Source organism: Monodon monoceros, unplaced genomic scaffold, assembly GCF_005190385.1.
Source record: "Monodon monoceros isolate NGI ecotype Baffin Bay Population unplaced genomic scaffold, NGI_Narwhal_1 Super_Scaffold_11, whole genome shotgun sequence".
Classification (NCBI taxonomy): Eukaryota; Metazoa; Chordata; class Mammalia; order Artiodactyla; family Monodontidae; genus Monodon; species Monodon monoceros.
In genome coordinates, this window is record NW_021703767.1 from 65142887 (window position 1) to 65169911 (window position 27025).

The 27025-nt window shown below is 43.2% G+C and overlaps 1 protein-coding gene across 1 annotated transcript; it reads left to right on the top strand.

Annotated features, from left to right (window-relative positions):
• Positions 1–3912: 3912 nt before the first annotated feature.
• UPK1B (uroplakin 1B) lies at positions 3913–26871 on the top strand. The gene is made up of 8 exons (XM_029214895.1): positions 3913–3982; positions 13812–13899; positions 14939–15139; positions 17517–17591; positions 18274–18396; positions 19785–19964; positions 24408–24491; positions 25937–26871. Exons 2-8 carry the CDS (start codon positions 13831–13833, stop codon positions 25985–25987), a joined length of 783 nt encoding a protein of 260 aa, XP_029070728.1. The 5' UTR covers positions 3913–3982; positions 13812–13830; the 3' UTR covers positions 25988–26871.
• Positions 26872–27025: the final 154 nt, after the last annotated feature.

Below are 27025 nucleotides of genomic sequence, written 5' to 3' on the forward strand. Positions count from 1 at the left end.
TAATAAAATGATTTTTTTTTCCCCAGGACTGAGTAGACCTAACTCACCCTAAACCTCCCAGATCAGAAATTCATTCATTCATTTGAAACTTACTCTAGTTTTGGTGAAGCAACAAGGGCAGAGGAAAAAAGACAACAAATAAATTAACAAGATAATAATCGACTGTGATTATTTTTTGAAGGAAATAAAACATGATTATATGAGAAAAAGTCACTGGCATGGAGAATGCAGGGTACTTTAGGTAGGGAGATAAGGAAAGTCTTCTCAGAGGAAGTGAGAGCTGAGCTGCACTTCAAGGTTGATGGGAACCACTGGGAGAGATGGATTTCCGCTAATGGGGATAGCAAGTGCAAAAACCCTGTGGCTGGAACATACATAGGGTGAAAGTAGTACCTAATGAAGCTGGAGAAGAGTACATGGGCAACTTGTAAGCCACGGTAAGGTGTTTGGATCTCATGCTGAGCGCAGAGAGAACTACTGGACTTTTTAAACAAAGGAATGACAAAATCTGAGTTATTGTCTTAAAAGTTCTCAGAACAGTTCTGATTAAGAGGGTAGCTTTAAATTGCATTACAGAATCTTCTGCCCCCAAAATCTAATAAAATAAACAAAAACTTTTAAAAATCAAAAGTATATATACTGGGCTTCCCTGGTGGCGCAGTGGTTGAGAGTCCACCTGCCGATGCAGGGGACACGGGTTCGTGCCCCGGTCCGGGAAGATCCCACATGCCGCGGAGCGGCTGGGCCTGTGAGCCATGGCCACTGAGCCTGCGTGTCCGGAGCCTGTGCTCCGCAAAGGGAGAGGCCACAACAGTGAGAGGCCCGCGTACTGCAAAAAATAAAAAAAATTTTAAAAAGTGGATTTTAAGTGAGGCGTCTGTTTAAGGAGTGCAGTGTTTGTGAATAGAAACATTCCAGTGGTTCTTTGTTCCAAAGATGAGAGAGAAGCCCCATGAGGGTTGGAAAATTTGAGGGTGTGTATAGGACCAACATCTGGTAGTCCAGTTAGAAATCACATTAGTCACCAGACTTGTTAAATTGCCTTGGAACTACCACAGAGAAGGAATAGCAATGCAGGGTGATGGGGCAGTGGTATGGCCAGGCAGAGACTGGGCACATATACCTCCCTTTAATTCCGGGTTCCTGAGGTGCACTGAAGATGGATCCAGTTTGAGAACTGGGGTACTGGAGTGTGGGTGAGATTGGCAACTGGCTGCAAACCAGTGAAGGGGGCAGAGCATCCTCTGGTGCTTAGGGGAGTTGTTTACGGTTGGGCGAGCATCGTAATCAGCTAGACCTGTACAGCTCCCCCTGTCTACACTGAGGCTGCTGGCAGTGAGCCAGATGGTGGATGGTGGTAAGGACCAAGAGGAAGGGACCGCAGCCTCTCCCAGTCCAGTCACTTAAGACAACATCACTTCACTCTCAGAAGAGTGTATACGGGGAATCTGAAGGGGGATTACCTGGGAGATACCCCCCCATCTCCTCCCCATATCCTCCCAAACCACTGGAGTCTCAAGTCTAAATTGTAGTGATAGGAAGAAAATATCTAAGTCTTTCTAACTGAACTGAGATTTTTAGTAATGAGAATTCACTGATGAGCTTTGGAATGGGGTTAAAAATAGTTAAGGGAGCCACCGAGCCAGAGGGAAGGAGAGATTAGCAGAACACAGTTAGAAAGCACTTACAGTATTGGAAAAATAAACCAGTCATACTTACACATTCAGGACCTGAAATGCCTCATCTAATCACTTACAGATATTGTCTGAAAATTAATCTTCCTTTTCCTAGCTAGTCTCTGGTTTCTTGTTATGGGTTTTGTGTTCACATTATCTATTTTGAAAAGATTCACGTTTATTTTCTCCCCACATAATCCTAGTAATAGAACATAAAATGCCTAAGATATGAATGGAAACATACGTCCTTGTCTGCATCCTTGCTACTTTACCATAAAGATTTCCAAAAGAACACGTTTTTAATAATTTACCTATTTCTCTGTAACATAGATCGTTTGTAAACATATGAACTACAAAAAAGAGTCATCCACATTGCATCATCCAGATATAACCCTGTTGATATTTAATTTCTTCCTAACTTTTTAATTCATATATACATATATACACTTAAAAAAAAATAAAAGCGTGACAAATTGTACACACTATTTTGTAACCTGCTTTTCTCACTTGTAGCACTTAGAAGAGTGTCTGGCACATCGTAAGTTCTAGATAAATAGTTATATAAATAAATACTGAAGGAGGGAGGGAGACGCAAGAGGGAAGGGATATGGGAACATATGTATATGTATAACTGATTCACTTTGTTATACAGCAGAAACTAACACACCATTGTAAAGCAATTATACCCCAATAAAGATGTTAAAATAAATAAATAAATAAATACTGAATATAATAACTGAACATATTTCCATGTCATGAAGTATTTTTCTTTTTTCTAAACATTTTTATTGGAGTATAATTGCTTTACAGTGTTCTGTTAGTTTCTGTTGTACAACAAAGTGAATCAGCTATACATATACATATACCCCCATATCCCCTCCCTCTTGGGTCTCCCTCCCACCCTCCCTATCCTCCCACCCCTCTAGGTGGTCACAAAGCACCGAGCTGATCTCCCCAGGGGATGCAGCTGCTAATGAAGTATTTTTCTGTGCCTTCATTTTTTTCATCACAATTGCATAGGATTCCACTGTGTGAATTTTGCTATCTCTAACCATGCCCTGCAGAGCTGAGGAGGAATAAGGCATGTGATGGACTCAGAGATGCCCCGTGCAGGCCCCCTCAAGGGGGAACATGCTGCCTAGCTGCTGGGAGTACTGGCATCTCCAGCCTCCACTACCAGCCCCCTTCAGGGATTGCTTTAGCTACAAGCACCTTCCCAGGGCAACCCACATCTAAGGACTGATTATAGAGGGTCCCAAGGCAGAGCGACTGTGATAGGGCATCCTCCTCTAGAGTTTCCTGGGGCTGTCCGCCCTGCATGGCAGCTCAACTTCTCTCTCTGCCCTGTCCTATTTCTTCCCTCTTCCTTCCATGGGTGTTTACTCGTTAATAAATATACTGCACACTGCACTCTGTCTCAGAGTCGGTTCCTGAAAAACCTAACCTGACCCATGAGAACTCCCAAAGTCTATTGATTAAGGCACTCAGTAAATCCTGACATTACTGCCAGGACCCATGGCTCATGCCAGGCTAAATAAACTGTGATGCACGTATCTGTGATGTGTTATGCAGCCATTGAAAGAAATGTTAGTTTTGTTTAGACGTTGTTAGTGCTGTTATGACACGTGGTGGCTACAGAGGGAAGAAGGAAAGAAAAAGGAAGGGAAGAGAGGGAGGGGAGAAATTAATTGAATAACATCAGATGAGTACTTGAGCCCTCTCTCTATCTCGCAATCTTTGTTTCCAGATCTCTTGCCCCTTATTAGGCTTTGGACCAACTCAGTGGGACCATTTACTTGGGCAAGTACTATCCCCGTAAATGTAGAGTCTGCAAGATATAGAAACTGAAATTAGACATGACCCTGGACACATAAATGTGTACCAGCCTGACTGTGAAGAATTGGGACAGTGGATAGGACTTTTAATGCATAAGAGCAGAATTAAGCATTAAATCATGCTAGTAGAAACAAATCAAATCAAAATCAAAACAAAAGCCCTGAGTGTGTGTTCGAGGAAGCCCAGACCTCCGAGGAATCCAGAAGGTGCTTGCATCTGTCAGAGTCACACATTCCAAAGTAGCAGAAATCTACTGGCTGAAAGTTTCCTGTTACTTCCGGCCTCAGAGAGGCAGGCTCAGGCAACATCGGGCTCAGCCCATGTGAGATGCCTTCTCCCAATCACAGACCACCCTCCCCTGGTCCCAGAGGTTCAAAGGATTGGTACAGGGTAGAAAAGCACCTCAGGCCAGAGCAGTGTGCACAGTGGGCCGGCACAGTACCAGGAGGTGGAAGAGGGGGAGAGGACAGGTGAGTAGACCCATTCCACTGGGCAGGGAAGATAACTGCACTCTTAGGGGTTGGGGAAGAAGTTCATTTCCTGATGAACAGAGTCTATCATTTTTTGTAATTTAGGATATTGTGACTATTCTGTTCTCTTTAAACTGTACAAACTGCTTTCTTAACCCCTTTGATATTGTCCAGTTCTCAGAACTGAGATAAAGTTCTTCCAGGGGGTGTTATTCACCCATCCTGATTTCCACCTCACATTTCCACCTCTTCACAGAAAGACCAAGAAAAATCCAAGAACCCTGGGAAAACCTCTATCTCCTGATTAAATCTCAGATAGACAGACACCTTTGAGGACCTCCAGTTTCCATGTAGAGTTAAAAAAGCAAAAGGAAAATTAGCCTAGCAGAGAGAAAGTTTCTTAATCTTCTTGTCAGAAATCATTTGGTCCTGTCTACTCGTAATGGGATTTGTGAGACAATTTACTCATGTTTCTTCTCGGCAAACAGTTCTGCTTAATAAATGTTGAAATAGGTCAACAAATTAGCTTTTATCTACACAATGTTAGTTTTACATAGGTTATTTTTACTCTTCACCAGTTGGTGTTTCCACCAGGATTTGCAGGTTGTATTTTTTTGTTCTAACAACATTTCTACACATAATACAGATTAAGTTTCAAATAATAACAGTATCATTTTATGTTTATGAGCTTAAAACCCCACTTATAACTAGCTTTAAAGATATTTATGACATTTTGAATTTTTATGAATTTTAATGTCTTTTTTTAAATTAAAGATAATGTTTATTGATCACTTTTGCCTGAATAGAATTGCCAAGCATAAGAAGAACTCACTTAAATTTTATATATATATATATTTTTAAGTTATATATATAACTTGGGTCGTATAGTTTTCAAACCTTATAAAAAATGTTTGGCTTTTTTTTATTAATCTTTCTCAATAAGGAGAAATTTTCCTTATTTTTCTTTCTACTACAACAGACTATTTTTGCTTTCTGCAACAGTGGGCTTATAAATCAATCGCCTATATTTTTTTTAACTATCTGGAAAGAATCATAGACTTGTAAGTACACAGGGGATCTTAGGCATCATCTAGTCAAGAAAAACAAATGAACACTCGGAATTTCTTTTGACCTCTCCTGCTTACATTCTTAGGAAGAGCAAACACTGATCAGCCCTAGAATATGCTTCCCCTTGATGCTGAAATCTGAGCCTCATGGCCATGAAGGCTACCCACACCCCTGGTGCGTCACTGTTCCCTAACCGGGGCAGAGACCAAATTCATGAGGAGGTGTCTTAATTTCACCTGCCCCAAGGAATCTCCATGGTACTCCTGCCCTGGGGCTGGGCATCCCACTGGCATTGCCCACACCCGAGGTCCTCACTTGGCTGAGAATGCCTGAGCCATTGCTTACATCTTACTCCATGACTTCAGGTGAGTGAGTGACTCAGCTCAGCACAGCAAGCATCAGGGATCTAAAGCAGTGCTGTCTCATAGAACTCTGCAAAGACGGAAATGTTCTACATTTGCCTATTAAGCACTTGAAATGTGGCTAGTGCATTTGAATTTTTTATTTTATTTAATTGAATTAATTTGAATTTAAATAGCTACAAGCCTCTACTAGTCACCACACTGGTCAGAGCAGGTTTAGAGCTGTAAAGCAAGAAAAACGAATGGATGCTGTGGGCCATGGGGGTCATGGCCATGGGAAAAAGCTCCTCCTTTCATCATTCCCACGACCTCGTCATACCCTAAATGTAAGCAGACCAGCAACTACCCTGATCTAATCTCCACAGCCATCTTTATCCCCATCTCTGAGTCATACAAGTGTCTAATCTTGTTCTGGGTTTCAGAATCTGGGCTAAGGCAATAGCCTATTATGTGTTTCATCCTCTCCTATTTCTCCTTTTTTTTCTTTTGTCAATCCAAATTTCACTAATAGGAGCTAAAGTGTGAGGTGTGGTTTGTGTGTTCTCTGGTCCAACAAACTTGGGTGAGGAAAAGAGGTAATGAGCTTGAAAAAATGATCTCATGCTTGATGGGTGAGTCTCACTTCTTTTTCCTCCTGCTTTGAAAATTAGTTTGTTTAGTAAGCAATGGTGTTTAGACCTATTCAATGTGTCTGGAAACATCAACACTGTAGGGATGAATAATTTTTAGAAGAAAACAAACTGAATGAAGACACAAGAAAAATACATAAAGAAAACTCCAGCCTTTCAAAACTCTGTGCTCCTCAGAGCAAAGGCGTTCCCTGGAGGTTGTACAATTTGAATAAATCATCATGGTGCCAGGCCACTGGGCAGTCTTCCATAGGGTGGGGCTCACAGGGGCTGTTCCTGTGTGTGGAAAACATTTTGAGGTGAACTTTCAGGCAGGGGCAATGTCGTCTCTGAAGGGGGACAGCTGCTATTCCATCCTCTGCCCGCTACCAATCCCATTTTTTAAAATTCACCCCATCCCATCCACTTCCTTACTAGCTCTCCCAAATAACAAAAAAAAAAAGAAAGAAAGAAAGAAAGAAAAAAAATCAAATATATATGAAGGAAACACTGCTTTGGAATAACACAGGAAAGTTTCAGTAAACCCCATATTTGAAAAGCTCATCCATACTGGGAGCTAAAATGGGAGGGGGGAAGGGCAGATACACCATATTATCAGGAGTCAGTCTCTACGCACAGCCCGAAGCCCCCAAATCATGGGTTAGGAAGTTCATCTGTTCGTCTCTTCTCTCTCCTCAGGCCTCTTTCCCTGTCAGAGTGTCTTCCCTCTCCCTTTGGAAATACAAGAACGGTTTCTACTAAAATCATTCACAATGAGGCATTGACATCGATGGCTCATGAGGCTCACGGTGCCTCTTTTATATGTATTTGCATTTTAACCAGGAGCAAAGGAGTATTCTTGAGTTATGGGAATTTGGAAATTAGAGTGAAGAGTGAGGAACACTTTGAATGGAGGTTGAGGGTAGAAGGTTCTCACCTTGTCAACTCTGTTTATGTGACTCCCCTTCTGGCTAAACTTGTAAGGAAAAAGGGCAGGGGAGTATCTCTTAATTTTAAAGAAACATAAAGGGAGGTGGTATCTCCCTACGTTAAAAAGAAGAAAGATCAGCAACAAATTCAATACAAAGGCCTGGTTTAAGAGTCAGGAGATCAGGACTGAAATCTTGACCCTGAAAATGACATATCGATGATCTTGAACAAGTCACTTTCCCTCCCAGAGCTTTGGTTTCCTTGTCTGCACCATGACGGAGCTGACTATGAAGCCTCTCGGTTTGCAGCCAGAGCTGATATTCAATCATGCTATGAAAGGGCACATGGTCAATAATGGCCCTGAGATAAATGACATCTTAATTTCTCCCTAATCACATACCTTCTCAGTAAGACAAAACTACTAGGAGTGTAGTCACTGACTTTTAAGTGTGTCACTCATCAAGTAATTTGAAGTGTATAATTTTTGTTTCTTTACTGCAATTATTTGTCAAATGAGTTTTTAAAATGTACAGCAAACTATTCCTTTGTGGGTTCAGAATTAACTTATTAACAAACCTGGGTAAAGAAAAGAAGTAACAAAAAAAGAAAGAAAAAGAAAAACGGTAATGAGGTGCCAGGTTAGATTGCCGTAGCAGAGGCCGGTAGGGAAGAAAAGCCACACACGCACACATACATACACACACACACACACACACACACACACACACACACATCCACCAAACAGGACCCAGTGTGGGCTCGCTTGGAGAGCTGTTTGCTTGGGGCAAGAGAGGTAGCTAGAGAAGGAAGGATAATTCTGGGCAAAGGTAGTTGGGGAAAGAAAACGTTTTTTAGCTGAGCTTCAGAAGGTGGTAAAGAGTTCAAGAAGAAGAAATGAGAGACCACTCAGAGGAGCAGAGGAAGGTAAGTAGCTGGCCATTTGGAGCCTGGTTGGTACTGATTGAATATAAGCTGAGGAGTTTGTACTTTATCTCTTTGGTTGCCCAGCCTCCCCTCCATGGGCCAGAAAGAATAAAATGATTGGGTCTGGACAAATACTGTAGGTACAGGGAAAGGGAAGTCATTAGTCTGTCTCTAAGAGCTAAAAAGCCAAAAAGTTCTCAAATTTAAGTGCAACAGAGTAGGAGAGGAGAAATTTGGATTTGGAGAGATTGGTTAGCAGGAGAGAATGGGTGGACAAAGCCATCTGGCACCAGGAAACAAAAAGGAGCCTATGGCTGAGCTTGTGGTGGAGCAGGGGCTCTGGAGGGCTCTCCTTTGAACTGAGGCTGTAGGGAGCACCTGGGTCTTTGTTGTGGTGCACGGGCTTCTCATTGCAGTGGCTTCTCTCGTTGCGGAGCACGGGCTCTAGGCATGGCTTCAGTAGTCGTGGCACGTGGGCTCATTAGTTGTGGCTTGCGGGCTCTAGAGCGCAGGCTCAGTAGTTGTGGCACACGGGCTTACTTGCTCCGCGGCATGTGGGATCTTCCTGAACCAGGGCTCGAACCCGTGTCCCCTGCATTGGCAGCAGATTCTTAACCACTGCACCACCAGGGAAGTCCCATCATACAGTATTTGTTTCTCTGTCTGACTTATTTCACTTAGCATAATACCCTCCAAGTCCATCCATGTCATTGCAAATGGCAAAATTCTATCCTTTTTTATGGCTGAGTAGTATTCTATTGTATATATATACCACGTCTTTATCCGTTCATCTGTTGATGGACACTTAGGTTGCTTCCATATCTCGGCGATTGTAAATAATGCTGCTGTGAACATTGAGGTGCATTTACCTTTTTGAATTAGGGGGGCTTTTTTTCAGATATATACCCAGGAGTGAAATTGCTGTGTCATATGGTAGTTCTATTTTCAGTTTTTTGAGAAACCTTTCCACAGTGGCTGTACCAATTTACATTCCCTATGTGGCTCTGTTCTAAAACAAAATTAAATCACTAGTTTTAGATGCCTTCATCATTCACTGTTTGTTCTGGTCTGTCTGCTTCAAGAAACTGAGGCAAAGGTAAAGAAAATGAATATTGGTTGGGTAACTAATATCGTGTTAGAACTTCACACATATTCTCATGTAATTTTCATAGTACCCCTTTTAGTTAAGTATTACAATACCCAGTTAGAGATAAAGCTCTACAAGATTAAGTAATTACCAAAGGCCACAAAACTTCTAAGTGGTGGAGCTAAGATTCAAAGCTAGATTTGTCCAAAGCCCATGCTCTTTCTACTTCACCGTACTCTAACCTGCTCTGCAATAAGGGCCTAGGCAAATAATTCACTCATATATTCTTCTCACTCAAATATACATTTTTAAAATTTATTTCATCTGCCTTTTTACTGAGTAAAATAATTTATTGAGTGCCTACCACATGTAAAGCGCTGTGCCACTTTGGACTGAAAAAGACAAATAAAACAGGGTCCCAGGGCCGCCTTCTGCTTTGGAGACTCTTGCAGTAAAGTGCAGGAAGCCCTTCATAGGTTGATACCAGGAGGAAATAACGCACAAGGGGAGCAGAACAGAGTCCTCCCTGAGTAATTTCTGTGTCAGGGTGGAAGCAGCCCCAGTACAGAGGAGGAACCTCAAGGGTCATCTCTGCATCACCTCATAATCTGGACCAGAGGCTCCAGAGCTGGCCAAAGCCTAGGGATGAGGCCCAATGGCGGTGTTAACTGTTCAGGAATGCTGGTGCAATGTGCAGAGGGCCCCTGCCATAGGGACGTGCTGTTTGGTACCTGACTCTGGCCACACCCCAAGCACAACTGGGAAGCTTTTTTCCCTCTCCCAAAGAGCTTCCCCCCTCTCCCCCAGCCAATGAATCCTTCCATGGAAAATAAAAAGGGGCACAGATGGGAGATGGGTAAGGCTTTTAGCACCCTCCAACAGAGCAGCCCTTGAGTAGGGAACAGGAGGAAGGTGAAAGAGGCTGCTTCACCTCAACCTAGACGCCTTTGGCTGTGGTATCAGTAACCATTAAAACCTCCCTCCTAGGCCCCAGGGGTCACTGGTACATAAAGCAAAGCCACAGCCCAATAGCCTGCCCTTCCTAAATATTCCTCTAGTTATTATTCATGCTTGTAAATGATCTTGATGTTTACCAATCACTTCGACATCTTTTATCTCAGTGATCACAACAATCCCATCAACAAGTTGTGTTTTACCCGTTTTATAAGTGAGGAAATAGACACTGAGTGGCACTGCCCAAGGTTACACCGTAAGGACTGGGCAAGACTGCGTTTGAACCTTGGCTTTCTAACACCAAGTGCGGTGTGCTCACCGTTAGACCACAGCCAGCAGACCACCCTGCGAGCTGCCAGAAGCCTACACTTGGCTGTCTAACTGCCACCCCTCTTGACATTTGTGGCTGTTTGGGGGATGCAATAAATATTTTACGTCTTCTAGACAACAACCTAGTCAACTACAAGTGGCCGAGGAGAGGCTATGAAATGCTGGCTCTCACACTGACCTGCACATTTGTACTTCTTCTAAGAATTTTGTTCCCAAGGGGTGTGTGAGAAAGGTGCAGGTCTGGAATACATCTAGACAGATTTTCTGGAACAACGTGTGGGTGCAGCTCTGGGTTTGGGGCAAATGTGCAAATATGAGTGCAGTGTTGAGGGGCTAAGGTGGCAAGAACTTAGAGAAGTGAGCGAAGAGAGGCCCAGTGATTCTGACCTTTGCAAAGGCAGGATCACCTGAGCAGGGAAAAGTGGTACCTACTCTCTCTGCTCCAGATTTGGCGAGGAAACAAGCCAGGTGTTTCTTCTTCTACTGAAAGTATTAGCCATATGGCAGGTCTTTACAAACTGCAGTGTTAACTTAAATGATCTGGGTTTGAGTCTCCGCTTTTGCATTTTCTAGCCACGTGCCTTGGGCAAAGCAATTAATCCCTTTAAGCCTCATTTTCTGCATCTGCAAAATGGCAAGAAAACAGATTCTCCCCTAGATCCTCCAGTAGGAGGACAGCTCTGCTGACACCTGGATTTTAGCCCCATGGGACTCATTTCATGCTTCTGACCACCAGAACCGTAAGATAATTCCCTGTGTGTTGTTTGAAGTCACTAAGTTTGTGGTAATCTGTTAAAACAGCAATAAGAAACCAGGACAGATTTTGGTAAAAATACCCATCTCTCAGGTCTGTTGAGAGGATGAACACAGAGTGCCAGCATGTGCTGAGGACATTAAATGACAGCATTCACCATCACTTTATTTTGTGCCATTATCTAAGTTATTACGCACCGCTGAAGGAGGAGAAGGAACGCGTAGCGGAAAAGGAGAAACATCTAGTGAGCAGCCACTTCAGCATTCTGTGCCCATCCACACAGTCCTGCCTTCCTAAATCAGATGCCCCTCCCTGGCATCTCCTACTCATGCTTGTCTAGATTTCTTCACTTTACTCTCCTTTTTCCTCACACCAAGTTCCCACCTGTCTCCTTCCTTCTTTTTTCCCACTCTGGTCTGCGTTTCCCCACCCTAATTCTGACTTGCAATTCTTCCACGGAGTATTCATATGTCTCTTCCCCTTTTTAAAAACTCTGTGTGGCAGAGTCATCTTTGGGAAAGTATGCATCGTTACAGGATATATTTGGGTCACTGGGACCAGCTCTCTTGTTCAGGAGCTCCTCCTGGACCAATAAAGCCCTCTTTCTTTGGTGACCTACCTGTCTTCTTCCTTTTTCTCCGTAGCCCTACTTTCCTCCTTTATTCTACAGTGTACAGTCATTTTTGCTGTGCAGCCATGTTGCTACAATCACACTTTAAATTCCTTGAAAGAACAAATTGTCTTCTTTCTGTTCTTTAAGCCCAGCTAATGACCATAAATAGGCTGCTATCTGCAAATGGGTCCTAACTGGTACTGGGTGATAATGGGGCTGCTTTGGGCCTCTTTTGCCCTTTACTCTCTCTATGTACTTGTGTTGTCTGAACTTCTACCTTTCATGGTCTATTTATCTGTGTCTCTAGTTTAGACAGTAACCCAACTGGTCAGGAGCAATATCTGTGCACTCCAGTGAGGAACTTTATAATGTGGCTGATCCAGCTACGTGAGTAAGGCTCCCCTTTGGGGGAGGTTGTGCATTAACTCCTTCGCGGCGCTCAGGCTCCACTCCGTCTAGTGTGCAACAATCTCGGGAAAGAATGAATGACATTTCTAAGCCTGAAATGACATTTCCAAGCGGAAAGAAATGAATGGCATTTCTAAGCAGAAGCCACGCAGAGGGATCTTGTAACTATGGCCCCATTTCTTCTATTCACTTGGCAAACACTGATGGAGTACACCATGTGCCCAGTTCCGGGCCAGAAAACACTCATAAATTTCAACTCCAGTTCCACCATAAATTTCAACTCCAGTTCCCACCACTGCCCAGGTGAACAGGTAAGGGAAAATATTTAGAGATGTTTAAGATTACTTGGAAGGTTGTGAATACTTACTTTAGAGTGTAACAATGAAGTTACAATTTAGCAAGGTCTGAGTCGAATAGAAGGCTTCCCTCCCACGCACGCCGGAACTTCAGCCAAACTGGCTAGTGTGTTATCTCCTGGGCTCCTTACTCTTCTAAGCCTCTACTCCCTGACCTTTCCTTTCCTGGAATGTCACCCCCATCTTCCTCCCACTCCCACCCGCCTCTTCTTGACCCATCAAAACCATATATACTCTGCACGCCTTGCCTCTTCCCTCCTCAGAACTCCCACTATACTTAGGGTCTTATTAGACGCATTATAATGATTTGGGAACACAGCTTCCCTACTAAAGCCTGAAATTCTAGAACACAACAATCTCTCTTACATATCTTTGTATCCCTCAAAATGCAGGTTGTGTCATATAACCCATTTTGATTTAGAGCCTAAGTGCATGAAGTGGATAGTTAATTTAATTAACAAAACACTGAGAGATGTGGATGGCTTATCTCAAGGTAATTCAAGTGCAAAGGCCAAAATAATTCACCCAAACACTTACCCTGTATTCCTTCCAGAGGATCCTCAGGGAGGGAGAGACCCGCTTTTTAAAGTGCCAGACACAGCGCTAAGCCTTGTAAATAATTTCTGGGAGCCAGCATGGGCTGGGGAGAAGCACTTGGGCTCTGGAGCCACGCAGACCAAGGCCTCCAGCCCAGCTCTTCCACTTACTGGTTGTATGACCCCAGGGAACTTAATTTACCAATTTAAGCTTTAGTTGCCTCATCTGCAAACTGGAGCCTCCCCACCTTTTTTCTTCTTCTACCTAATTAGGTTATGAGAATGACGTGTGTATGTAAATTACCTAGTAGACTGGCATAGAGAAGGAACTAATGTTAGCCCCTCTTTCTCTCCTCGCCCCCCCCTTATGTGACGGGGTATTTTTAATTTGCCAACTATATTTGAAGATAACAACACATTCTGAAAATGATGGGTTTTAACTGCTGCCCGGAGTCCGTATGGGAACCAGTTGCCCACTCTGCCCATAGGTTTATCCTTTGGGCTTCCGTTTGCCGTGACCAAGGGCAGGAAGAGCCATACCAGGGACTTTCAGTGTGCTTCATCACCACCTCCGGTCTGCCCTCGGTGACTATGGGGCCTCAGTTCATCACTCAGAAGGATGCAGTCTGTATGTTCCATACCCTAAAGAACTGCTGGAAGTTGGTGATTAGACTCAGGCTGGCTTTACTTTTTTTTTCTCCTTTATAAAATTACTACGATCACTGAACTGAATAACCAAACTTCTTCCATGGCTAAATGATCACATGACTTGGTTTGGGTGCTCTGGAACACGAGAAGGCAGTGCACGGTGGTGTGACTTAGTTCTGCTGTGGAACTTGCAGCAGCAGTCTTCATCCCCTGCTCCTAACGAGTTGTGATGTTCTCAGCTGTGTCCTCAGCTTGTGGGAAACCGTGAAGATGGCCAAAGATGACTCCACTGTTCGTTGCTTCCAGGGCCTGCTGATTTTTGAAAATGTGATTATTGGTGTAAGTAATGAGTATTTTCCAGGAAATTCTGCTCTTCCTGTAGTTATGATTTTAGATCAATCGAAAGTGAGAGTTTAAAGGGAAATAATGATATAATGACTGGTTCCCTACATCTTCCTTTTAAGAAGTGTGTTAGTAAAACATGCTAACTAGAAGTTAACTATATAAATAATCCTATATAACTATGTAATATATCAAAAGACCATGTGGAAAAAAAAAGAGAGATTTCCCTCCCAACTTTAAAACGCAAGAATCTAAAAGCAACCACGCTAACCACAGTCAGTGTCCAAGCACTCTCAACACACACGCTTTGGTGTGTCTTTCCTATCCCTCCTTGGTTTGATTTCCACAGCCTCCACTGTTAAGGTTGTTGGGGACAGATGTTTGCATCTTCCTGTGCTGGTCACACGGCACGGGGGGCAGTACTGGGATGTAAGAGTAACTCAGAGGCCAGGCTGCGTGGGCACAGTGTGGTGAGAGCACTTAGGAGTCAGGCTCACTGGCTCTGGGCCCAGCCCTGACTATGACTCTGCGTGACTCCGGACAGGTCATTGCCTTTCAGGGCCAAGATCCTTCATCTATGAAATCCAGGGGGCAGGAAAGATAACCACCAAGGTTCCTCCCAGCTCTAATGTTCCATGGCTCTCTGGCACAGAGAACATGACCAGGACCAGTTTAAATATTACAATCCAGGAATATGGACAGTGGGCAGTGGGAATGGGAGTGAGAGGTTATCTTCATACAAGAAGCCATTGTTTGAGCGGTTCACGCCCCAGGGGTTTTATAGATGGTCTGAAATTGTCTGGGTCTCCTGCCAAAGAGCAAGAAGATAGAGCGAAATGTGGAAGGAGGCATGAAACCAATACGTAGGATGGAAGGAGATGTTTGACTTCCTGGCAATGAGGAGTTTAAGTCAGTTGCTTAAAGCCTATGCAGGGGACAGAGTTAGTCTCTCTTACCACCACGCCCCTACTCCTCTACCCCTTTCCCAGTGCCGCTCTCATGGCCGCCAGCCTGACAGAACCCCCTCTGCCCCCAGATGTGTGGCATCGCCCTGACTGCAGAGTGCATCTTCTTTGTATCTGACCAACACAGCCTCTACCCGCTGCTTGAAGCCACTGACAATGATGACATCTATGGCGCAGCCTGGATTGGCATGTTTGTCGGCATCTGCTTCTTCTGCTTGTCTGTCCTGGGCATTGCAGGCATCATGAAGTCCAACAGGAAACTTCTTCTGGTGGTAAGACCTTAAAACTCTCTACATTTCTCTCCTGGACCAATTTAGATGGATTGTTTCTTCTTCCCTGAGCACAGTGCTTCGGTTTTCAGTGGGGTAGGCGGGAGCACAGAGTGCCAGGTGAGGAGGGAGTAGAGGGGAAGACCCTCCCTGCAGTGAAGATTATCCAAGTGGGGTCAAAGATGCTCTCCTCTATGGGAAGTCCAGAAGAGTCCAGCACAAGAGAAGCTGAAGGGGAGACACCTGGAGGTCACCTGTTGAGTATTTTCCAGATCTTCGCTTCTCTGACTGGTGTCTGCATGGACCCAACAGATACAGCCAGGAGCTACACAGGCCAAAGGAGAGACAGTGAGAACTCAATAATTAGACTTTTTCTCTTGAGAGTAAGTAGTTTAAAATATTGTTTTAATAGTAATCAAGTGTTGATATATTAGGATATAAATCACAAAATATGCACGAATTTTTTAGAGAAAGCATGAGCTTTGTAGATATTTTTGAGCTCAAGGCTGATGATGTTGTGGGATGGCCTACACTTCCCATTTCACGCATTCACTCTGCTTTTCAGGGACCCTAGACACCCATGCTGGGCAACATGTAGAGAACAGCTGCAGCTCCCACCTGCCTGTGGAGGCTCTAACTCTGTGCACCCATAGGGAGGCTTCTGCCCCAAACCTCAGACAGTAGGTTGTGCCCTGCCTTTGCAGATGGGAGCAAATTTGCAGCCAGCCGGGCTAAGAACCCTCGGTGTTGGGTCTAAACTTCTACTCCCTTCCCCCGTGCTCAGGACAGCAGTTTCTCGCCCTGTGATGGGGCCCCATCCCCACTCCCTACCTGAAATAACTCTCCTAGCCAAAGGCTGCAGGACCTGAGTTCCACCTTCATGGAACGAGTCCAGCAAGCTAAGGTGCTTGTTGGTTGGAACGAGTCCAGCAAGCTAAGGTGCTTGTTGGTTGGCTTTTCCTGTGAACTAACATCATCCTGGTACCTAGGGAATGTAGAATGTTTACATTCTCTGGGTCTTTAGTGTGAGTTAGTTCCAGGGCAAAAGAACCCACTTTTTCAGGGTGGGGTTAAGGAATGCAGGGAAAGGTAAAGAAGGGGCAGGTGTCCTTAGAGAAGAGCTTCAGCTGCATCCCAGCCTCACTCTGGGCCAGTCATGTGTGTCTCGCACAGCCGGGAACATCCTTCACCATGCCTGGCAAAGAGATGGAGCAGCGCGCCCTCCGCGCGGCTGGAGGAGAGAACACCTGCACCCTGTGCCTCCTTTCTGGAGCGTCTCTAAGGGGCTTCTGAGCCTCTTTAAAGGGAGCCAGCAAAGCTCTCGACAAAGAGCAATGCAGCCGCTAATACAGAGGGAGGCAATGCTATGAGGCCTCTGAAGGGGCTCCTGCTGTTAACTGAGTGTTAACAGTAGCCAAAGCCTTTTTCTGGGCGGAATGGTTAGGGCAGCAGAGGGCGCCGCTCTGAGAACCGCCCCTGCCCAGGGAGGGAGAACCGTTTGCCCTGCGCTCCTCCGCTAACACCGCCGCAGCGCCCCTTCCGCAGAAGAACCCAAGCACCATAAACGTATGTGGAAGGCTGAGGACAGCAAAGACAGGACTTTTGCAAAGAGTCCCCGTCCCAGCTTCGGAGAACATTTGTCCTTCAGATATTTGCCAGCCATAAACAGGGACAGTGTGTTGTGGAGCCATCACGTGTGCATGCGCACTCTACCACACACACGCGCGCACACACACACACAGCAACAAAACACACAATGCGCTGTTTCACTCAACTGACCTGATGCAACTGGAGTGGGAGTGAGTGAGACAAGATGCTGGTGAAGAGCTGTGTACCCGGAGGCTGCCTGCTTCTCTCTAATAAGACTGGACGTTGCCAAGTGGGAAGACGGTTATTAAACGCAGCCCTATTCATCTTTGACCTCGGTAATCCTCAATTCTCAGTAAACCATAAAGAAAATGTCTCCCAATGAGAGGGGAGTTATGAGGCTCTACATAGTGTGTGATACACTGATTCTCTTGCCAGCCATTGGACGAACACACACACACATACACACACACACACCAGTTCATTCTCTTGTATGTTTTTCCCAGTTAAAATGGAAATGCAGGGTACGGAACTGAGAAAGCTCTGTATTCAATAGTTGTTTGTTCTCCGGGGAAAGGAGAAGAGCTGATCTGATTAGCACCTAGCACCAAGTCTGGCTCTAAGCAGCTGATCGATGAGGGTTTGTTGAATAATTATGTAAATGATCAGAAAATTATATTTAGGTGAATGTGCTGCAGAAAACATAACAGTTATTTGTAAAAACAAAAAACAAAACAAAAAACTCTCTTTGGAGGTAGATGTAATTCTTGTATTCCATTTGTTTCCCTTCCAGTATTTCATTCTCATGTTTATTGTATATGGCTTTGAAGTGGCATCTTGTATCACAGCAGCAACACAACGAGACTTTGTGAGTACAACCTCAAAAGACAGAGCAGAAATGACCATATGAATCATCATGACCATCATAACACTATAATAACTGACACATATTAAGCCCTTACCCTATACCAGGCATTGTAATATGCATATTAATAATAAATATATAATTTTTCCCCTCATAGTAACCCTATGAAATAGGTATTCATTTTATAAATAAAAATAAAATGAGACTTAAAAAATAAAGTAACTTGTCCAAGGTTACGCAGCTGGTAAGCGAAAGTGGGATCCTGAATCCAGGCCATGTGATTCCCAGGGCCCAAGCTTGCACCGCTGTGCTCTTCACTACTCTGCCACAGCCACTGGCCTTCCACCGGGATGAGCAGGAATCCACCACATCTGAGACACCCTCCCATCCAGCACCCTGCTTTCTCTCCTTTTTTCCATTCCCTGGCCTAGGCCACCCCACAATGCCTGTCTACCCTTATCTCACTGGAATTTCTTTGGAGATGGGGGTCTTCTCCCTAAAAGGGGGACTTCCGCCACCCAGAGCAGCCTTACTCCCACCCCCAGCCCTACTCAGTGACTCTGAGCTCAGTTTTAATCCAGGAGACAATGTTCAGGGACCCCAGCAACATGCCGAGCAAATCACTTCGCCTCCTTGAGAATTACTGTGCTAACTCTTCCTCTTGTGTTGCCTCCTCCCATGATAGTTCACACCCAACCTCTTCCTGAAGCAGATGTTGGAGAGGTACCAAAACAACAGCCCTCCAAACAATGATGACCAGTGGAAAAACAATGGAGTCACCAAGACCTGGGACAGGCTCATGCTCCAGGTAATGCCTGCAGTCCTGGGGAGATGCCATTTGGTACCTAAACCAGTATCCAAGGGCATATGGATGGTTAGGAATGAAGTTAAAGTGTGGGGACCACTGCCTCCAAGGGGGCTTCCTTCACAAAGAGACTTGACATAGGCAAGTTCCTCTATTCCTCTCATTTACTGGCAGGGACTAGGGGGTGTACACATGACTCAATGGGACCCCTAGATCTATATTTTATTTTAAGCCAAGATGTTGATTAGCTTCCATTTATAGGAGTAATGACATTGGTAAGAAATTTAGATTAATCACACACTCTGCCTCCTAGAACTCAAGCATCACTTACATTAAAAAAATGTTGCCTCTGGGCTTCCCTGGTGGCGCAGTGGTTGAGAGTCCGCCTGCCGATGCAGGGTACGCAGGTTCGTGCCCCGGTCCGGGAAGATCCCACATGCCGCAGAGCAGCTGGGCCCGTGAGCCATGGCTGCTGAGCCTGCGCGTCCGGAGCCTGTGCTCCGCAACGGGAGAGGCCACAGCAGTGAGAGGCCCGCGTACCCCCCAAAAAATGCTTTTAAGATAGTCACTTTATCACCAAGTTTGCTGAATATATTTATCTTAAAAGTTGAGAGATGCAGTAGTATTTATTTCTTCCCTTGAAACATTTTAGCAGAATTTATAAAATGGAAGGAAAGTGATGTGAATTGTGTTTTATCCCCTATCCTCAATTCTATCTAGAGTAATATGAGCTACGTGTTAAGTGATCTTCCTTTCCTATGTAGAGGCAGAACCATGTGCCACTAGGTTTTGGTTATTTTTTCCAGTTTATTTTCCCCCATTATAAAAATAATACATAATTGCTCCAGAAAATGTTAAAAATACAGAAAAGTAAAACAAGAAGAATTACTCACGATTTCTTCACCACAAAAATTTTAATTTCCTGATTCTCAATTTGCTCATATGTAACATGAGAATAATTATAACTCTCTGACACTATTGTAGCAAGATATTTGTACTAATAATGATTAACATTTTTTAAGGGTTTACTATGGGCCAGGCATTGTGCTAAACGTGTTAAATGTATTGACTAATTTATTCCTCACACAGCTCTGTGAGGTAGGTACTATATTTGTCCCAATTCAGTTAAGGAAAATGAGGCTTAGAAAGTTTAACTCGTCAAAGGCTACAGAGCTCATTAATGGCTAGTAAGGTAATAAATGTAAAAGTATTTTGCAAACTCTACAATGTAATACCTTAAAAACACCTTCAGCTCTCATTAGGGGATTTTTAGTAAATGTAAGATACAGTATAATTTCCATATCTTCTTTCTCCATAAAGTCTCAGTTGCCACCTTGGTGGCTCTAGCAAGGATTATGGAAGAGAATTTTGTTTCTCTCATGTGCTGACAGGACAATTGTTGTGGTGTAAATGGACCATCAGACTGGCAGAAATACACCTCTGCCTTCCGGACTGAGAATAACGATGCCGACTACCCCTGGCCTCGTCAGTGCTGTGTTATGAACAACCTTAAAGAACCTCTCAACCTGGAGGCCTGCAAACTAGGGGTACCTGGATACTATCACAACCAGGTGAGTCCTTGCTTCTCCCAAGACCTGCCAGGAGGTTTTTCTGCTGTTTATGAAGAAAATACTGGCTAACTGTAGGTAATAGTCTCTCACTAAGGAATTCTGCATCCTTTTTCCTAAACCTTATGTTAACTATTTCCTTCTCTGTTAGTAAAATGTAAGTGCTAATCTAGGGCTGATCTGGGAAAATTTACATTTTAATAAATGAACAGAACGCGAGAATTGCAATAGCAGAATCCAATTTTGTTTAAATGAACACTATTTGTATAATGTATAGAATTAGTATTTTGAAAAATATTTATATCAAAGATTTGCTCTATTTTTGCAAAACGTAAATTGAAAGGGATGATATACAAAAGGAATGTTTTGCCAGTTCCAAAGCAAAGGCAATTGCTGAGGGTAGATGCAGTAATGGTACACCCACCTGCCTCATTCAGTGGTAATGTAGGATAGTCTTAATAAAATATTAGATTGGTGATTTGGGTAGAAGCTAATTCACATACAAGTGGTTTTTGAAAAAGTGTTTCTAGCCTGATGAGAATGATATGATGATCATGAAAACAAACATCAATTGAGTACTTATCAAATGCCAGACACTGCTCCAAGTACAATACAGATATTAATTCATTTAAGGCTCCGTGGGTAGTGCCACTTTGATCCTTATTTTACAGAAGAGGAACTGAGATACAGAGATGCTAATAATTGCCTTGCCCAAGGTCATGCAGCTGGTAAGTGGAAGAGTCAGGATTCAAATGCTAGCAGCCTGGCTCCAGAGCCCAGACTCTAAGCCAAGAAAGAACTTGGTAATAATCCCAAAAAGCCCTGAAGAGAATCCTCATACACTTGAAGTCAGCCTCTGAGATGCTTACACTGCTGTGCATTACCATTTTGAGGAAAGCTAGTTGTGTGCCAGTACATTAAATAATTGAGAAATGCCAGACTCTTTGGTCTTGCAGGAAATAATACAAAATGCATTTTCAGAATGAACGACATGGCACTGCTGGTCATCATGCCACCCCTGGAAGGGTGCCTGGACTAGGATTGGTTGCATTAATCCGGAAAATGACATGGGAGTGATATAGATTATTTTGCAGAGTTGTTCAGAGCAACCCTCATTTAGCCTTTTAGAAACATTGTTTTGGTATCATTTTAATTAGTTATATTCAGGCTGCTAAAAAAATTAAATTTATTGCCTATAATCACAATATGCAATATAACGATCACTCTGAGGAATAATAAACTGCTTTTAACATTTCAACCTTGGAACTAGTCCATGCAGACGTATCTTGATTGGATTGTAATTCCATACAAACTATCATATCTTTGAAAGAGACCAAAAAGGATGTTTGCCATCAGATGATTGGTTTATTTCACAGCCACACTATTTTCCCTCACACATAGAACATTCTAGTAATAAGGGACATTTTTGTCACACCCTCCCTAACAGTCCTTGGACTCACCACGTCCTCTACCCACTAGCTATACCACAACTACAAAGTCATGTCACTGAGCAGTACTCCCACACCAAATTCCTGCATCTTGAAATTCCTCTCTGTCCCTGACTCCCTGTGCTCCTACTTTCTCAATCTCACTCATTCTTCACCCCTGACATAATCTCTTATCTACTCATCCTTCCTGCTTCTCCCTACCCTGGTCTCCCAGATTCCCACATGCCACCATTCTCTCCGAGTTACAGGTCCTGCTAATTCTCCTATAACAATCCTTTTCCACAAAGCAAAGTACGCCACCTCAGTACCTCATATACTTTACTTCTATTATTGCAGTTGATACCTTGAAATATAATTATTTGTTTGCAAGCCTATTTTTTCTATGAGTCTCCTTGAGGACCATGCATCCTTCAATTCTGTATCTTCAGTACTTAGCATAATGCCTGGCACAGAGAAGGCATCAATAAATGTTTGGTGGGTGGGCAAATGAAGAGGTGAATGACCCTTTTTCACATCCAAATTGTAGCTTTGCGAGATCTGCAACGCACAAAGAAAGGCTAACAAAACTAGGGAAGTTGTCACAAGTGTAGAAATAATAGAAACCCACCAAATGTCACATAGCATGTCAGACGCAAATATATATGTTCTTACATCATGGTTCATCTGCCCCCAAAATGCTGTGTGCAAATTCTAATCACTACACCTCAAGAGCATTATGATGGAACTAAGGAAGATCAAGGTAAGCGCCACTACAATGAGAAAAAAGCATCATGAAAGGCACTAAATGAGAAGAGGTGAAAAACTGGGGGTTTTGTCTGTGAGCTTCATGAGGGCAACACCCATTTCTGCCTTGTCACAGCTGAATGCCCAGCCCAGTCCCTGGCACCTGGCATAAGTGGGTTTTTATACATATTATTGGACAAATGACCACTTCCCAGGATTGTCAGGGGGATCAAATGAGTGATGGATATAGGCGTGTTTGTGAACCATCAAGTGTGTCACAAATAATATCCTTGTAATTATTACTTCTTATCACATTCCATTCTTCCTAATTAGGTGCCTGCTTTGTGCCAGACACTTGTTCTAAGTTCTAGAGATTCAACAATGAACAAGACAAAATCCCTGCCCTCGTAGAGCTTGCACTGTAGTATGGGAGACAGACCACAAACAAGTTACCAAACCAATACACAATAAATTCCAGGTAGTGATAAGTGCCATGAGCAGAAATAAAGCAGGATATAGAAAATGATGGGGGGAAAGGTATTTTTCTCTATGGTTGTCAGGAAAGGCTTTATTAAGATGATATTTGCACAGAGTTCTGAATTAAGTGAGGAAAGGAGACCCTCACTTAAAAAAGATTAAAGAAGAGAGTTCTGTAAAAAGGAAGCAGCAAGTGCAAAGGCCCTGAGGTGGAGGCCCTTAGCTTTTTGGAGGAACATCCGTATGGCAAGGCTGGAACAAGTGAAGGAAGAGTAGGAGGCAAGCACGAATCTAGATTTTGTAGGGCCTGAAGCTTATCAGATTTGTGGGGAGGGGTTCTCCTCAGGAAAAACAGTTTAAACTACACATGCAAAACTAGGTACAGGACTTTGAAATGGTCTTGCAAGGAAGCAGCCCTGAGCCCAAGCTTATTAGCTTTGCAGTGAAACAACCTCCTCTGGTGGCGGCTGGGGTCACAGAGAGAGGCAGGGCCATATCATACAGCACCTCGTAGCCATTGTGAAGACTTAGAATTTCATATTAAGGGTGGTGGGAAACTTTCAGAGGGTCATGAGAAGGAAGGTGAAGTGATCTGACATGTTTTAACAGGATCCCTCTGGCACTGTACAAAGACCAGTAGGGCACCGTGGGTGGACTCAGGCCTCAGGGAAACCAGCCAGGAGGCGATTGTAGGAATCCTGAAGTGAGGCCGTGGTGGACCAAGGTGGTAGCAGGAAGTAATAAGTGTTTGGATTTGAGATATATTTTAAACCCAAAAGTGTTTGCTTAAGAGAAAAACAGTTAAGGATAATTCCAAGATTTTTCATTTGAGCATCTAGGTGAGTGGGGGAGTCAGGTAGATGGAGAGGTGTAAATGGGGGAGAAATCAAGGCGTATATAGCGAAGGCAGGACATGCAAGTGGATGAACCAGGGACTGGGGCAGGGTTAGAAAGGATAGAACTTCAAGTGGCTACCTGGAGACCCTGGGCGGGGCCTAAAATTCAAGGTCAGCCCTTCTAAGACATTTCTCTCTGGATCTCAGTGTTCATAAAACCAGCCTGGTCATGGCATCTCCTAGGCATTCCTGTGATTCCAAGGGCTTTAGTGGAGGTCGCTCAGATGGCAGGTCTAGCCCCATACGTGTGTATCACTCCAGTACTTTGCATAGAGACTAGAACAGAATGTGCTACATATAAAACTTACCAGATTATGGCATGCATGAATGAATGACTCGATGAATAAAGAATGATTCACTCTCTCGCACGCACCCCGTGGCTCTTCTACAGTACTATAAAGATATGTTGAAATATGATGTCAAATGAGAATTTACAAAGCATGGTATAGGAGTTCCTTAAATGACTAAAAAATAAAGCCTCTAATTTTCACTAACTGGAAGAACTTGTACTGAAAAACAAATCAAAAAGTGACCCTGCCCTCAAACAAATCACCAATAAAATCTTTGGGGAGAGGAAAAAAACTCAAATTTTATTAAGAATACTTTACATTGCCACATATTCAATATGAGAAAAATGTTATGCTAAAATAGCAGCACCTCGGTTAGATTGAATGAAAAAACAAATATCATATAGAATAGTTCTTCATAAGGATTATTCCTATAGATTATTCCTATTTCTTCAGTACAGCACAAGAACCTAGTTGTCCACAGGAATGTAGAAATAGCCTGGTTATGTTAAACTGGATTTTGGGGTGACATTGATTCAAATCAGCTTCCCACCCATCTCTTACATCTCTTTTCTGGTCCCTTTCATGTGGATATGGAATCGCCCACTCCTCCAGGGCTGCTACGAACTGATCTCTGGACCAATGAATCGACACGCCTGGGGGGTTGCGTGGTTTGGATTTGCCATTCTCTGTTGGACTGTGAGTATTTCCCATCACATGTTTCATTTCTGGGAGGATAGTGATAAGGAGAGACCTTGAGATTGCCCCTGGTTAACCCAAGCACGCTAGACGGACTAGAAAAAAAGCTTAGACCTGAAGGCTAGTCAAGAAGCTGCTGGCACCAGGGCAAGGACAGTGGATTCCCTCAGGAGGTAGGGCGTGAACTTCCCCTACAAACCAGATCCTTCTCTGGCTGACTGGGATGCACTTGTGTGCTCCTCCATCTCTCCAGATCTCATAAATTCATTTCAAGTAGATATCAAAGACAGTCATCTCTCTAGATGCCTCCTCTAACCTGCCTCCCTCCTTCCAAAGAGCTGCCTTCACCAGTCTCACCGTGTTCTTCCGACCACTCTATGTGATGCACATGCAGCAAGAGGGTAGAATGGTAGGTCTCAGCCCTGAGTGCACATTTAAACCTCATGGGGGAGCTTGGGGGACAAAAGCATACCTGAACCCCAACCTCTGAGATTCAGATTTCAGTTGATCTAGGTGCAGGACCCAGGTCTCTTTTTTTTTTTTTTTAATTTTCCAAATGATTCTAACTTGTTGTCAGGATTAAGAGCCATTGCATTCAGGAAGCAGTCCCAAACTTTTGGTTTCAGAACTCTTTTACACTCTCTCAAATATTACTGAGGACTCCCAAAAGCTTTTGTCTATGGAGGGCTGTATCTATTGATATTTACCCTGTTGGAAATTAACACAGAAATTTTTAAAAGCACGTGTTAATTCATATAAAATAACAATAACAAACTAATTACGTTACTATTAACAATATATTTCTGTGGGGAAAAAGTGACTATTTTCCCAAACAAACAGATATGAGAAAAGTGGCAGTATTTTTTTTTTACATTTTTGAAAATCTCTTCAATGTCTGGCTTTAATAGAAGACAGCTGGCTTCTCATAGTTCATCTTCATATAATCTGTTATAATATGTTGCTTAGGTTGAAGGATTTGAAAGAAATCCATCCTACACACTGGTATGTAGTTGAAAACACAGAAGTGTTTTGGTAGCCTTATCTAAAAATAATTGTGAATATTCTCCTTTGGTACTACACAAAACTTGCTAAGTAGTAGTTTCTTAAAGGTTAGTTGCAATATGAAATCTGAAACTTCATCAAAGAACTTTTAGGACTCTGTTACATTAAAATACATTACATTGGTTTGTCTTGCAGTTTGCATAAATTTTTTACCCATTCGTGATTCTAGAACATCATGCATTGGTCATTTGGGAAAATATTGGTTCACTGTGTGACAGGATGGACTCAGAGTCACCTCTGCCCCTGTGATGATGCTTAAGGCAAGATCATTCTTAAAAATCCAGTGTCACCTGAGCCTGAACGAACCTCATATCATTTTTCTGCAAGTACCAGATGTTTCTAAAACAATTCCTTATTTATTTTTCTTTTCCTTTGTATTCCAGTTTTGGGTTCTCCTGGGTACCATGTTCTACTGGAGCAGAATTGAATATTAAGAATAAGTGTAACCACCATACCACTCCCCACAGTGACTCTGGATTTGGTGCTGGAACTCCTAATATTCCACCTCTGTGCTCCCCGGGAAATTATGCATTCTTCCTCAAATTGCCAAGTCAGTTGGTGTGGAGTTTCTTTAGGTTCTTTAGGCTCTCAGACTCCTGAAATTCTTACCACTAATGATTTCACCCTGATCTAGGATTCTGCAACATTGTTATAGACCGTAGGAAAGGGAGAGTTTAGGATAGTAGATAATAACTATTGCCATCTCTGTTTATTTTTAATTTGGGGGCACAAAGACATTCACAGGAGCCTGTCTTATCACAGCAAGCCAAGTCTCTATTTGGACAGCAAATCTGCCTGTATTTCTCTCTGCTTTCTAAAAGAAACCTTCAAAGGCTTTCATTCATCTCAGTATTGTCCACGTGAGAGAACTAAGGAAAAGACTGCTGAAATATATGTTTTGCCTTTGTTCTATGGTGGCTCCCATCTACAGAGACTCAAGCGATTCTCTTAATGCCACCTTGGGATCCTTTTATTCTCCAGGACAATACCCGATCTTGAGCGAACAATGGTTGAAGTTTCCTCTCAGACATTGCAGAGTGATAGGTGTTAGTAACCTCAATTCTCCCGCTAATTAAAAGTATGTGGACTCTGGGGGACAAAGGAGGGACCTGTTATATATTTACCAATCTCATCCCATCCGAAAGCCCCTTTCAAATAAGGGAGAAGCAAGCCCGCTGTTAGATAGGTGATTTATGGTGATTTTTTTTACTGTCAAAATATTTCTCTTCTGATCTATGTTTCCTTTTGCAATCCTGAAGGAAGTTCTTATAACAACATTTGTCTACTCTTATAAATAAAGAAGGCTTTTAAATATGTTCACTTTCTTTTCTTTTTACCAGTGTCATAATTGGTCATATATGAGGCTAGCAAAATGGGTCTTCCAACAGAAGAGCTTAGTAGGCTCACGGGAATTAAAATTTAGGAGATGGAAAATGCAGTCAGGTGTGGCTTCCCTCTGGATACCGGGTAAC

What these genes read in the sequence shown, in the direction of transcription:
- UPK1B (XM_029214895.1), top strand. Translation starts at nt 13,831, where the DNA reads ATGGCCAAAGATGACTCCACTGTTCGTTGCTTCCAGGGCCTGCTGATT. An exon ending in CAGCAACACAACGAGACTTT is followed by an intron (nt 17,592 to 18,273) that starts GTGAGTACAACC and finishes CTCCCATGATAG; the next exon opens with TTCACACCCAACCTCTTCCT. An exon ending in TTGCCATTCTCTGTTGGACT is followed by an intron (nt 24,492 to 25,936) that starts GTGAGTATTTCC and finishes TTTGTATTCCAG; the next exon opens with TTTTGGGTTCTCCTGGGTAC.